The sequence below is a fragment of the Hippopotamus amphibius genome, chromosome 3 (genome assembly GCF_030028045.1).
Source record: "Hippopotamus amphibius kiboko isolate mHipAmp2 chromosome 3, mHipAmp2.hap2, whole genome shotgun sequence".
Lineage (NCBI taxonomy): Eukaryota > Metazoa > Chordata > Mammalia > Artiodactyla > Hippopotamidae > Hippopotamus > Hippopotamus amphibius.
Window position 1 is genome coordinate 162,553,900 of NC_080188.1, and position 14,312 is coordinate 162,568,211.

The window sequence follows — 14,312 nt, forward strand, 5'->3', positions numbered from 1 at the left end:
TTCCTTAGGAGTCTCCATGTTAAATTATCTGACATTCTTCAGATAATTCAGATTTTAATGAAGAATCTTTTGGAGTAGTTAAAATCTGACTTGAGCATACTCGAATGCTTGTTCTTATCTTTTTCTGCGAGCAATCTGCTAATGTTAAGATACCCCTTGTATAGGAATTATTAAAACATTTGTCTAGCTAGATGCCAAGTGGTACAACACTGTTTAATAATAAAAATATTCTATGTAGATTTTCAGAGGAATTAAAGAGGAATTTGCAGGAATAGAATATGGGTATCCGATCAGTAATACATTTGGGTTCAAATTCTACATCAGTATTTTTCTGCATACTTGCTGGTATTGATGTTCACCAGTGCTAATCAAAAGGTTTCCTATTGCTGGGTGAAACTCAAAATTAATATTAAATTTAAAACATAGTGAGAATCAATTATAATTGTAGTTGAAACATATTGCTTAGTACATGTATTGAGGAATAAGGGAATTTCAAAAAATCTTAGTGGACAGGATGATATCAGTCATAAATTCATTCCATAGCATTCTCAAATTTCTGAATCGGGAAATCACCAAAGCACCTTTGAAAGTGTTTTCAAGTGATTAATTTACATTATAGTCCTTTAACAATGCATTTTCTTATGTGGTAAAATATTCACATATATATCTTATTTATGAAACATGATGCTAATACAACCAGTTATAATTATTTAGTCCTGTTTATAGCCTCCATGGGTTATATTCCCAATGTATATGACTACTATACATTTATTTCTGAATTTCGGTCAAAGCTATATGTAGAGATCTATTTATTCATGCCTATTGATATAATGCCTTGTCCTTCTGGATTATATAATTTTTCATAGTTTTCCCATTTGTTATGTCCTGATTTTTATGTCTCAGCTGAAAATTTTACAAGACCTAAAAGTATTTAAGTTCTCTTAGCCCTAACAGAAACAAGTCATTATTTAATCTAAGACTGCTGACCAATTGAAAGAGAATTGCAAAAATCAGTTTCATTTGGTGAATTTGAAAGAAGTTACAGGATATTTTCTTCTTAAAAGACCCAACAAGCACATTTAATTAACACGTATTCTCCACTGAAGATGAGAATATCATTTCTTTCCACTTTAGGAAGAGCACAGCCCTCCTCTTGGCTCAGGCATGAAATAGGGATGCAGCTGTTGATACCTAGGCTAGATGAGAGGAAGTGCAGTTCACGAAGAGGTAAATAGCAGTTGGGAAAGGAAGGATGGCTGGGGATGACCTTGTGCTCATCCCTTACACCAGCGTGTTGTTTCTGAGCCTCTGTTGCAGAGATGCTCCTCCTGTAGCAAGGATGGATAGGAAGAAAATCCAGGTTGGATGTTAAGAAGAACAGAGGAAGAAAATACTGCAGAAAGTGTGTTCAACATTTTTACTGGAGATCTGTGTGCTTTTCAGGTGATATTAAAGAGAAAATGATTTTCACACAAAAAGACAAGAGGTAAAATTTTTAAACAGTGGCAACAAACTCTGTTTTTGAAAAACTGATCTACACAAAGTCCTCCTTGCAAAGACATCCCCCCTCAATATGCAAGTCTTTCTGAGCTTTAAAATAATTCATCCTTCTTCTTGTTTGTCTCAGTCTCCCCTTTTTCTTTCTTTCACCTGACAGCTGCACCTGATTTATCATATCTAATGTGTTAGTGAAATATTTGCCATTGCATTTTTGTATTCCTGAAGCCAGTTTCACTTATTAATGTGTGAGGGGTCACAATCATCTTGAATTCAATTCTGAACTCTATATATTGAAGTTATCAAGATCTGTTTCCATGCCAAGTTCAGGAAATTTTATCCTGAGGCGTACAAAAGCTATTTTAGCCTCAAGCATCCAAAAAAACATATAAAGAAGCTTCATGTTGCTTTCTTGACACTCTGAAACAAGATTTATTTAAATATTGTATCTTCATATAAAAACTGGGAACAAGGGCTGCACGATGAAATCTTTGTCACTTAAAAAACACATTGCCATCTAAGCATTGAGCATTTTCTTGATTTTTACAGGTTATTTCATGCTGAAATTATGCCTATTTGCATGGATAGTCATTCTTTAAAACTAGCCACAGATGCAGTCCTAGGGAGCACGTAGATGTTTTTACAGGTGAACCGAAAGAGATGGGAGCTGTTCCAACACTCTGCACGCTGCCTTTGGCAATAGACCCTGTTATTGTGAAGATGTGCTCTGTTAAGCAAACGTGAAGTTTAATATTAGATAAACCCTGTGTGAAAAAAATATTTCATTTTCTTCATAAAATGTTCATTGTAAGCAAAAAGCTGTGACATCTTAACATTTATACAAAATTTGGGGTTAGCATCATTGGTTAATGTCACAAAATATGTCAGGTGCCTTTTATAAAATGCAAGGAAGGATGTTCTCTTTTTATTTTGTGTTCCCAAGAAACAATGGAAGTTCATATGAAGAGAGGGTATTTCCCTTTCTCACATATTTAACGGATGTTATTTTCTTTCTTCTTTATATATCTTCTTTCAGTCTTTTTTCCCCCTGTTTTGTTTTTTGTTTTTTGTTTTTTTGATCCTTTAATTCAGCATAAGAAATAAGATTCACAAATGGTATATGTTAAAGAGTTTCTTTAGGCATTTGAAGTATTATTTTGGCAGATTATAGAAAAAGAACTAGTACTAAAGATGTATTTATCCTTGCCTAACTCAATTTATTGTTCCATATATTGATTTCTAAAATTTGACAATGTCCTTCTTTTGCACTGAGTCCAACTTTATAATAATTTAAGTCATCAAAAAGACATCATGAAAATTTATAAATATCCTCATACTTGCATTAAAATCCAGCAACAGATACCATCTTTAAATGTGATTTTAGTAGTAAAAAACATGTATCTCTGCTAAATAAGCAGACTTGTAAAATGAGTATTTGTGCATTTATTTCCATGTTAAATTGACCATTTATGTTGGAAAGATGCTGATGGGAGTGTTCCCCTCCCCATTTCACATATGACAAAAATATTTTGAAACTCAGTAATAAAGAGTGTGTGTGAAATATTTGCATTTTTAGAGTCATTTTTCCCTTAATAGCATTAAAACCACAATAGTTTTATTGCAGAAATGGAATTTTTCATCCAAATTTCATGCGTCCTCAAAATTTAACCTTATTTCTTAAGTATAGACCACTTTTATCTTCTTTTGTAATATGAATCTCAGTGCCCAAAATTTAATCAATTGGTTGTCAGAGGCTGTGTTCTTATAATCTACTGTTTCTTCTGAAGATAAACAGTATCATTTTAGGCATTTGTGAAAGAGAATCATATTACTGGTGCTTAAGCAGTTTTTGCTTTTTTTTTTTTTTTTAATCTTAATCCATCTTAAACCAGTGGAGCAGAAATATTTAAAAATGTTTCATTTCAAGCAGAGTGCATAATAAATTGCAATAATTGTAATGTGCCATAAATCCCAGAGCCTATGCATTTTGCATTTGATTCAGGATTGAGGTCAGGAAATTTGGAGAAATTTAAAGAAAATGATTCATCAGTCCTTTTGTTCTGTTGGCCAGGGTCCCGGGATTCTTGAGCTGTGCCCAGCTGACGAGCTTTTGAAGATGGCACAATAACTGTCCAGTGATGCCTGACCATGACAGCACAGCCCTCTTAAGCCGGCAAACCAAGAGGAGAAGAGTTGACATTGGAGTGAAAAGGACGGTAGGGACAGCATCTGCATTTTTTGCTAAGGCAAGAGCAACGTTCTTTAGTGCCATGAATCCCCAAGGTTCCGAGCAGGATGTTGAGTATTCAGTGGTGCAGCATGCAGATGGGGAAAAGTCAAATGTACTTCGCAAGCTGCTGAAGAGGGCGAACTCGTATGAAGATGCCATGATGCCTTTTCCAGGAGCAACCATAATTTCCCAGCTGTTGAAAAATAACATGAACAAAAATGGTGGCACGGAGCCCAGTTTCCAAGCCAGCGGTCTCTCTAGTACAGGCTCCGAAGTACATCAGGAGGATATATGCAGCAACTCTTCAAGAGACAGCCCCCCAGAGTGTCTTTCCCCTTTTGGCAGGCCTACTATGAGCCAGTTTGATATGGATCGCTTATGTGACGAGCATCTGAGAGCAAAGCGCGCCCGGGTTGAGAATATAATCCGGGGTATGAGCCATTCCCCCAGCGTGGCATTACGGGGCAATGAAAATGAAAGAGAGATGGCCCCGCAGTCTGTGAGTCCCCGAGAAAGTTACCGAGAAAACAAACGCAAGCAGAAGCTGCCCCAGCAGCAGCAACAGAGTTTCCAGCAGCTGGTTTCAGCCCGCAAAGAACAGAAGCGAGAAGAGCGCCGACAGCTGAAACAGCAGCTGGAGGACATGCAGAAACAGCTGCGCCAGCTGCAGGAAAAGTTCTACCAGATCTATGACAGCACTGATTCTGAAAATGATGAAGATGGTAACCTGTCTGAAGACAGCATGCGCTCAGAGATCCTGGATGCCAGGGCCCAGGACTCCGTGGGGAGGTCAGACAATGAGATGTGCGAGCTGGACCCGGGGCAGTTCATCGACAGAGCCCGGGCCCTGATCCGGGAGCAGGAAATGGCCGAAAACAAGCCGAAGCGAGAAGGCAACAACAAAGAAAGAGACCACGGGCCAAACTCCTTACAACCCGACGGCAAACATTTGGCCGAGACCTTGAAACAGGAACTGAACACTGCCATGTCGCAAGTTGTGGACACTGTGGTCAAAGTCTTCTCGGCCAAACCCTCCCGCCAGGTTCCTCAGGTCTTCCCACCGCTCCAGATCCCCCAGGCCAGATTCGCAGTCAACGGGGAGAACCACAATTTCCACACCACCAACCAGCGCCTGCAGTGCTTTGGTGACGTCATCATTCCGAACCCCCTGGACACCTTTGGCAACGTGCAGATGCCCAGTTCCACAGACCAGACAGAAGCACTGCCCCTGGTGGTCCGCAAAAACTCATCTGACCAGTCTGCCTCCGGCCCCCCCGCTGGCGGCCACCACCAGCCCCTGCACCAGTCGCCTCTCTCGGCCACCGCGGGCTTCACCACGTCCACCTTCCGCCACCCCTTTCCCCTCCCCTTGATGGCCTACCCGTTTCAGAGTCCATTAGGTGCTCCCTCTGGCTCCTTCTCGGGCAAAGACAGAGCCTCTCCTGAATCCTTAGACTTAACTAGGGAGACCACGAGTCTGAGGACCAAGATGTCATCCCACCACCTGAGCCACCATCCTTGTTCACCAGCACATCCACCGAGCACCGCAGAGGGGCTCTCCTTGTCTCTCATCAAATCCGAGTGTGGCGATCTTCAAGACATGTCCGAAATCTCACCTTATTCGGGAAGTGCAATATCCTTTCATTTGCCCCCCGCCCCCGCAGGGAAAACAAACCCAAACCAAAAAGGCTCCCCAAAAGGTCAGGTTTACACAGTATTTAAAATGATGTAGATTAGTATCTTCTTAAGAATGCAGTCTTTCCTCTTAGAGTAATAGGCTTTTATCAACACGCATGTGGCACTTTTGGTTGCACAAAAGCTTCACAGGAAACCAACATCTTTGCCACTTTCACAAGTTGTTAATTGCCCCAAAGCACTAATATTTAATTTGTGCTTTCACAGCAGTTTTTTTCTGCTGTTTCTTCCTGTATCATCTTATCTTTTTTTTTTTCCCCAAGAGTAGATTTAGAGATGGAAAAAAAAAATCTCATTGTAATAGTGAATTCTATCAGATTTTATTTTAACATGCTAAGTTTCATAGTGGAGTAAAGAGAGAAAAAGTCAGTTTTCAGATCCGAAAGATTCCGTAAGAAGAGTTCTCCCTTTAACGGTCTACAAGGCTCCTGGTCCTTTTAAAGAAGCCTAATTAAATCTTATGAGGAACACTTTACTGGTGGGAGGCTGCAGTGGGAGAAAGATGGATGTGGATGAGGAGTTAGATTTTCTCCTTAATCTTTAAATGAGATGGGGGGGGGAGGGTTTAGAGGAAATATACAGGTACTGATTTATTCAGACAGCATCCGTCTCTCTCCCGTTCACCCAAGGTCTGTTCTTTGGGTCTGGTGCAGCTGCCTCTATGGCTGATTAACCTCTGTTCAGCCATACACAGAAATCTTTTGTCCTAACATCCACAAAGCAAATTATTTTGGAAAGCAAGAGAGCACAATTAAATATAAAACTCAGCTGTATTCGACTTTAAAAATGCCTCTTTTTATGTCTCTTTTATATTTTGAACCTGACTTTTATGTAGAGATGCCAGTTATATTTTTTTATTAGACCTGTCCTGAACTCTAGCTATTTTAAACTCTCGATTTTTTTTTCTCTGTAAATTGGTCCTTTCAGTAAATTTTTAAAAATCTTGTGGTTGTTGATGTTTTGGGGGAGTAGAATAGTAGCGTTTGGGGCAAGTAGAGGCATGTTTCTTATCTAATAAATTGCCAGATGGATATAAAATTTAGCAATTAAGTTGGCTGTTGCTAAATTGAGGATTTTGAGCAATTGTCTTGATGACTAGAGATTGACATTTCCATATCTAAGCCCACTCCAGAGGCTGCCATATAAATGCAAAGTCCCAGCTATGGTGGAAATATTTTTGCCTTGATGTGAAGGTCATCCTTCCAGCCAACTCAGGATAACAGTGAAGATTTCTGATAAGGTGAATGTGAGCCGCAAGTATGAGACCCACTTGGGCAGTTAAGCACAGAGTCTCTTTCCATAGAGGGGAAGAAGAGAATAATGTCTTAGAAAGATTTGAGGACTTAGGATGTAAATAGAAATTGAGTCTTGGTTTGGTTGCTGATTTAACTTCTAACTTTCAGAGATCTAAAGTTTAATCCACCAGTCATGAATCAAAGCTGCTCCAGGCACGATGCCTTACACCTCATAAGCAGGCGGTAAACATTGGTCAAGTTGGAACATAGCTGTTGGTGATGAGAAAGGCAAAGTACAAAGACACAGGCCCTGAATGGTTTTCATTTTACCCTTTGCAGGAGAGCATCTCCTGAGGTTCATACCAGGCTCATGTCCAGGGCTAGGCTAGACCCCATTGCTCCTGAGAGATCCCTTACTTCATTTTGAAGCCAGTTGTAAGGATGGTGGGTTGCTTCTCTCGCTCTCTCTCTCTCTCTCTCTCTCTCTCACACACACACACACACACACACACACACACACACACACACACACGCAGGAAAGGGAGATGCCCATTTGGGTGAATATTTGAAGCCATGTTTCAAAGTCTTATAAGGCCATACTAAACTCTTTAACTCAAGATGCCAGTTTCTGGTGGTGGTTTTTTTTTTTACTTAGACTTGTCACCTTGTCACTGTATCCAGATAATTATGCCTGTGCTTTTTTTTTTTTTTTTTAATAAGTTGGATCTTCTAAGAAAAAAAAATCTTTGGATTGCTCTCAGTGTTGGCTGTGCTCACTGTCTCACCCTTTCTAAATCCCCTGAGGAATTTTGAGGATTTGAATAGAAAGAACTTCCTTTTCTTTCTATACATATCAAAGGCTTTAAAGAGAATTTAGTTGCTTCTTCTTCAGAGGAATAACTTCTCCTCTCTCTTACCATAGAAGATTCTGCTCAACAGCCATGGTTTGGAAACACCTGTATTCATATGAAATGCTAGTTGCTTACACCCCGGAGTTGTTTCTTTTGCATAGCTAAATAATTTTGGCCTCTTGCTGCAATTAATGATTACATTTCCCACCTGCTGGCCTTCCAGCCTCTATTTCTTTCTCTTTTCCCCTCTACAACCTTACCCTTTTAACCATTTATCTCTTTACTATATCATTTCTCAGGAAGAAGGTAGGCAAGCAGCCTTTTCTAGAGTCCACACAATTCTGAAGCCAGTGAGGATCTGAGTGTTTGTTGGGAGAATGGATCTGCTTTGCTCCTGTCTCCATCCTTATACATCAATGAGTTCTCCCCTTGACTTACCTGATGGTATCTAAGTAAAATTCTCAAGCTTTTAGTTTAAAGAAATCTCTAGGAATCACAGCAAGTGATCTTACTTCAGTTTAGGTAGACAAGGCCATATGTGAACCTATTATGCGGTTATTCTTAGAAAAGATCAACAGAAATGAGGAGAAATAGGATGAAATAGTACCTTCGTGATTGTCATGATTGTTTTTATTTTTAGTTCATGGCTTTCCAAATTGTAATGAAGAATTGAATTCTTAAGGAATGATTCTTTCCCACCCCAAAAGGCATCATCTGTTTCTTTGAACAAAGTAGGCAAGATAAGAGCTATTAAGAACACCAGTTTATCAGATAAATCCATTCTAAGTCCAGCATGTTAAGCATAATATGTTCTACATAATAGAGCACACTACCTTGTTATCCCTTCTAATAGAAAGGAAGTAGTGAACGTATGCGTGGTAAACTGAATGTCAGTGCACCTGCGCCAAAAGCTCACGTCTTGGATATAAAAAAATTTGTTCAGTGTCTTTGCAAATGAATCTATTTAATCAAATATTAAGTTTTATTCAAATTCCAAAAGAAACAGCCAGCCAATTGTTTTTCCTCCTGATGTTCCTTGTCATTCATCCTCTTTGCATCTCAAGAAAAATAGCTTTGTTCAGGCCTCAAACATTTGCATGCACCCAATTAAAGCACAAGAGCAGTGTTCTAAGCGCTTAAGACGTGCAGATGAAGAAACTGAGCCTCTTCTCCGTGACAGCCAGCTTTCCCTGTTCGAATTTTAAAGAGAATGTTAAAAAAAAATACTTGAAGTTTAAAAAGAAAAATGGTTTAATAATTTGAAACTAAAATTTGTCTGGAAAACCTGAATTAAAAATGAATTTCTAAAATGTGAATTAACCCATAGAAGTTGATCTTTTACATTTTTGGAAGTCGTGTGGGGCCATAGGGATTCTATTAGTTATATTAGCTACAGAGAAACATGTATATTAAAGACTGGAAGACTCTTGAGTTTCTCCCCTCCCCCTCCCTCCAATTATGAAGTCAATTAAAAAAAAATCCATAAACTACACATCCCACCAATTATGTTAAACGTCTTAGTTGAGCAACAATTTGCTCTGTCCCTTTTATTAAATGTCAGAATTTAGATCTTTTCTCCCCATTTAAGGTTTCTAAAGGAGAAAGTCTCTTAGAAACATAGCAAATCAGAGCTTAAGGAGAAAGCTAAAATTCTCCAGGTTGCAAAGCATTTGAGAAATTGTAGGCAAGTAGTCCTGACCCATTTGGTTGGCACTGCAGCATGTAAAACCTCTAGCCACGATTCAGGGTTCAGCTGGAAAAAAAAGAATTTTCCTCCTGCAGCCTTCACAACCTATTATTCTCCCATTTGCCTTCTTGCTGCCTCCGCTGCTCCTCCTGCGGCTGCTGTTTAGGTGAGGTTATATTGTGCTTGGTAAACAGACAACACTTAAATTCTCAGGTTGTTTGAACACCGCTTTAGGTTCAGCTGCAGTACCCTGCTTCTCTGATCTTTTATATCCCCGAGCAGATGTCTTTCATTAATTTATGGATTTATCATCTTTTTTTTTCTTTTCCTTTCTTTTCTTTTTTCCTTTTTTTTTTTTTTTTTTTTTTACACCTGGCAGCTGTCTCAAGTTTCAGCAGTTATTGTCTATTTTGCATTATACATAGAATTGAATGTCATCTGTCTTCACAAAGCTATGGCTAAGAGAATGGAGGCAAAGCCACATGAGCTGCCGGGACAGATCTTGTTTGCGTTCCATCCCCCCTCACCCCACCCCCCTTTACCTCCTTAATATTTATTTGTGCTCATTTTCTTTCCTGGCCTTGAATGGAGCTTAGCTCGTGTTCAGTACAGCTGTATGTTTACTGAATCTATTCCATCATGAGTCATTGTGCGTGTGTAAGTATCCTGGAAACAGCTAGTGCTTTCTTGGAAGAACAGTTGCTTTTCAGCACAAGCACTTAAAAGGGAAATTAACCAATTGGTCAGTTCAGATTTATTTTGAGGAGCAAAAAAAAAGGATTATCTAACTGTTGGCTTTTAAATCTTTCATTAGCTATTTTTAATAGTTTATTAGAAACATATATTTTATGGGAATTTTGTCTTAATTACACGATGAGCAAGAAATAAAGATGTATTCTGTGTTCCGTTTCCACTGATCGATTCCAAGTATTTCCAACAGGAAGCATTTTAAAGCAAAGAACGGACTTGAGAAATTCAAATTAGAAAGATTTTTTTTTTCATGAAATAAAAAGCCTCTAAATCCTGATCAAAAGAACATAGCTACTTTGCTCTGTTTTTTTTAAATAAAAAGGACAAAAACATCTTAGCATAATTTAAAGGCATCGAAAGCTTCCGGAAGTTTTGGTGGCTCAATAACTATCTGAGAACCACAGCAAAACAATTTGTTTTGTACGAGACCAAATTTGAAAAGATCTGGGACTTTTCCCCGCTAATAATTGAATGTACTAGGTTGTTTGAATGTAGCCCTCTCAAAGAACAGATTAGAACCCAGATCGGAGGATGTTTGTGGAAGTTTGGACTCGCCTAAAACTCTTATCACGAGGCAATAGGAGACAGCTTGCAACTATTATTTCACTTATCCATTTGGACAGATGGTCCTGAAGTGTGCGGGGCTCCTTTAGTCCCCTCTCTCAGTCTAATGGAGGTTACTGGAGGGCCTTTCAACTCTTTCCTTGGCACAAGAAGTATGTCAGTCATAAATTATCGTCTTTGTAATCATTAAGGATCTCAAACAAAAACACAAGTTCAGTTAAGCTGCTTTGGCTTACAGATATAACATCAAAATTTCTTTCTTCAGTGTTTATTTTCACTGAAAACAGAAGGCACAATATTTCACTTTTCAATTTACAGACAGACAAAGGTGATCTTTTTGAAATTGCGTGATGTTAACGGGAGTGCTAATTGATCAAATTCTCAGCAGAATATTTGGTTAACCCCCCTGGTATAAGTAGTCAAGAGCTTATCAATATGGATTCAATTATGCTTCCCTAGGTACTTTTTGGTTTCCCTCTGTTCCTAAGATTGGTCATACTGTACTTGCTGGAGGTCATTTAGAAACCTTTACCTTTCCTAAATATCTGTGTTTATGTGACCTTGCTTCACACGGTATGAAATTGTTGTTGGGTTTGTTAGCCAAGTGTGTGCGTGTGCTTATGTGTGTGTGTGCGTGCACACCCAAACATGCATATTTTCTTTTCTTTTCTTTTCTTTTTTTCCTTATTTTTTCCCAGACTCTCTTTTAAGAGAAAATCCTTAGAGAAGCTTCTAGGAAGGACCCTTAATTGACCTTGTGGGGGACCACATTGATTTTCTCCACGTGCATCTTCATTTCTGATAAATTATAAAGCCATTAATTTGCTGAGGAAATGGCAGGGCCAGGCTGCGGCACAGATGTGACCAGAGCCATCCCAGCTCTGAGTCTGCTGAGGAGTGCCAAGAATCTGGGTGGGGGGGGGATCAGGAAGCCTGGAATGTTATGGTTAGCCTCACATTCTCTTGGGAACTGTTTTCGTGGCTGCTGTTTACAGATCTAAAAGGTAATGATGTTTCCAGATAAATAGGCCTTCTTATTTGGGGTAAGTGGCCATTTATTGATCTGCTAACCCACATGTATTGATTTGGTAGCCCCAACCACTGTGCCACCCCCAAAGGAGTTAACTATAAATCCAGGAGGGGCAAATGCTATTTGGTTTTGCACCCCTGCTTTAACAAAAGCAACGCCCCCTCCCTGTTTTAGTTGAGTGCCCAAAATACCCCTCCCAACTTTTAGCTGTTATGGAAAAGGAAACAATGAAAAGGATATAATAATAAGATGGGAAGAAAGTGAGTCAAGATGCTCCGTTATATTAGCACTAAAAGGTAAAACGTGAAGCTTGCCTAATAGTGTTCAAAATAATGCATTTTGTATTTTCACATACATTAGTGTAATAATTGGATGTCAACTGCAGAGAGCAGAGAGAAGAACAAACAGAACTGTTATTGTGAAGAAGAAAAAAACTCTCATGATAAGAGTTGTGCAGTACCTGTTGGGTGCATTGGTCTCCTTAGCAACAAGTGAACATATAGATAGCATAAGGGCTCCAAGCAGGGGCCCTGTTTTGCCATCCTCACCACAAGGTCTCCAGGATTCCACAACTCAATTGTGCCTCTTCACCATTACCTTTGGCAATTTCTGATCGACAGTGGTCATTCTGAGCAAGAACAGCAAATTAGCAGTGGATTCCGTGGCCAGCGCCGTTTATCTTCCAGAATTCCCATGGCTGCTGGGTGGGTCTCCAGATTCCTGGGGGGGTGGGGGGAGGGAAGGGAGGGATGGTAGGTGCTTGTGTCTCAAGAAATTGTTTCCTTAACCAATCGCATCCTACATGCAGGAAGGATTGTCACCCAATCACTTAAAAAAAGCAAAGCTCATGTTCTTTTACACGCGTTATCCCAGCTCCAACATGCTGAAGACCTACTTCTCTGATGTAAAGGTAAGAACATTTTTCAGTATTAATGTTTTCAATTCCTGTGCATGAGGTACTTGAACTCTTGGAAGTTAATGGAGATGAGTGTGGAGTCGGTTGGTGACACCTGTGTTATAATTGATTGAATGAGCTTGTCTTTTGGTCTAAAGCTGTGCCAAGCAAAGAGGAGGCTCCTTGCGTATTAAGACCATAGGACTGGGCACACAGACTTTCATTCTAGTCCAGGAAGCGAAGCCACTATCTTTACATGTCTTAATAACTTCTTGGAAGACATTTCAGCTGGTCCTGCAGAGATGTGCTTTAGAGATTTTTTCCCCTCCCCTCAGCCACAGTAAACAGTTTCTGTTTTTGTTTCTGTTAGTTTCCCCATATTTGTGCTTAGAAACACAAACTCTAGCACCTCTTTTTCCCCCTGTCGAAAGGAGCGTACATTGAAATTCTCTCTGCAGTAGCTGCTTAAAAACAAAAGTGATGATTGTCTCTTATTTACAACTTAATTTGTTGTTGATGTAGAGTACACTGAGCATAAGGGGAATGAATAAAGTGACAGATTCAGGACACATTATTCAAATGAGGATATGAAAGCTGTCGGCCTACAGCTGCAGCCTCCCTCATTCTACAGAATATGGGGACCTCCTGGGTGTGTGTGTGTGTGTGTGTGTGTGTGTGTGTGTATGCGTCTGTGTCTGTGTGTGGGTTTTAAGTAATTGCAACAACTTGATGTTGTGTTAATCATTGGTAACTTTTTAAAACATAGATTGGGTTTTGATGATGATAGTGGCACGCATGGTATCATTATCCAAGGAACTTGATAAACATTACATTAGTGAGAGATTAGTTTATTAGGGCTGGGTGCTCTTCCCCCCACCCTCCCCTGCCCACCCCTGTGTGTAACAAGGTCTTATTTCTGCCATGGAGAACCCACGAGCTGCCAAAACGTGCTCCTTCCTCCACAGTCCCCTCTCTCTGCCGTGGGTTCTATGCCTAATGCCTGAGCTGCCTCGTTGGCCCTTTTTGCAGGCCGACGCATTTCAGTCTCTCTTTCAGTGATGTTTTAGTAGGCCTTATAAGAAAAGTTCTGTTTTCCCTCCTGTTTGCTTTTGAATTGTGTGGCAACTTCAGCCTTTTCTCTCTCTCCTTCCCTGGCTGAGCTCCTCAAGTGGAAGGCATGTTTCCTCCTCTTTCAGTGCCAGCAAACTGGGCAGGATGGGAAGGCAGAGAAAGGCAGTAACTTAAATGGCTGGTTAAGAATCATTAGGCACAAGAAAGGTAGGGTGCCACAGTAGACCAGGACAGGGTATGGACCTTGGGGGGGAGCATCTGGAACCAACAAATGGAAGGGCATGTGTCAGTTGGTTGAGGACCAGCCAGCTTCTAAAGCTGGTTCTTCTCCCGGGGAATCCTCCCAACACTTTAGTTCTAGGAGGGGGCGTGGAGGAGAGGGAGAAAATTGTTATTGTGTGTGTGTGTGTGTGTGTGTGTGTGTGTGTAGGTGTCCATGTTACGTCCTTCATGCCTCTTGGTACAGTGATCTGCAGTGTTGTAATACAATGATGACAGTACCTTATATTATCTATATAGCACCTTTCATCCAGGAGGCCAAAGAGCTTTACAAACTGCATATACAGGTATCACTCACCTACCACTGAAATGTAGCCACCTGGAGGGTGGAAAGCTGTAGCCATTCTGAGCCAGCAACACTACCCAACAGTAGATATAAATATTAGAAGCATTCATGTTTTTGCGCGTGTGTGGTGAGAGGAAGGGCGAGGGTTTGGGGAGATTGTTGATTTGTGGCTTTATAACTACCAGGCACTGTAAACCAACAAGAAATTGTTCCCATTCCTTTAGAATACATCTAGTCGTTCA

The 14,312-nt window shown here is 40.1% G+C and overlaps 1 protein-coding gene across 3 annotated transcripts in view; it reads left to right on the top strand.

The window, feature by feature from the left end:
• PROX1 (prospero homeobox 1) overlaps nt 1-14,312 on the top strand; it is a 48,713-nt gene that overhangs the window by 4,833 nt on the left and 29,568 nt on the right. For all 3 annotated transcript variants that reach the window (XM_057729932.1, XM_057729933.1, XM_057729934.1), the window contains exons 2-3: nt 3,569-5,360; nt 12,342-12,449. In XM_057729932.1, the coding sequence (XP_057585915.1) occupies nt 3,636-5,360; nt 12,342-12,449 (1,833 nt within the window). In that variant the 5' untranslated portion in view covers nt 3,569-3,635. The remainder of the gene's footprint in view (nt 1-3,568; nt 5,361-12,341; nt 12,450-14,312) is intronic.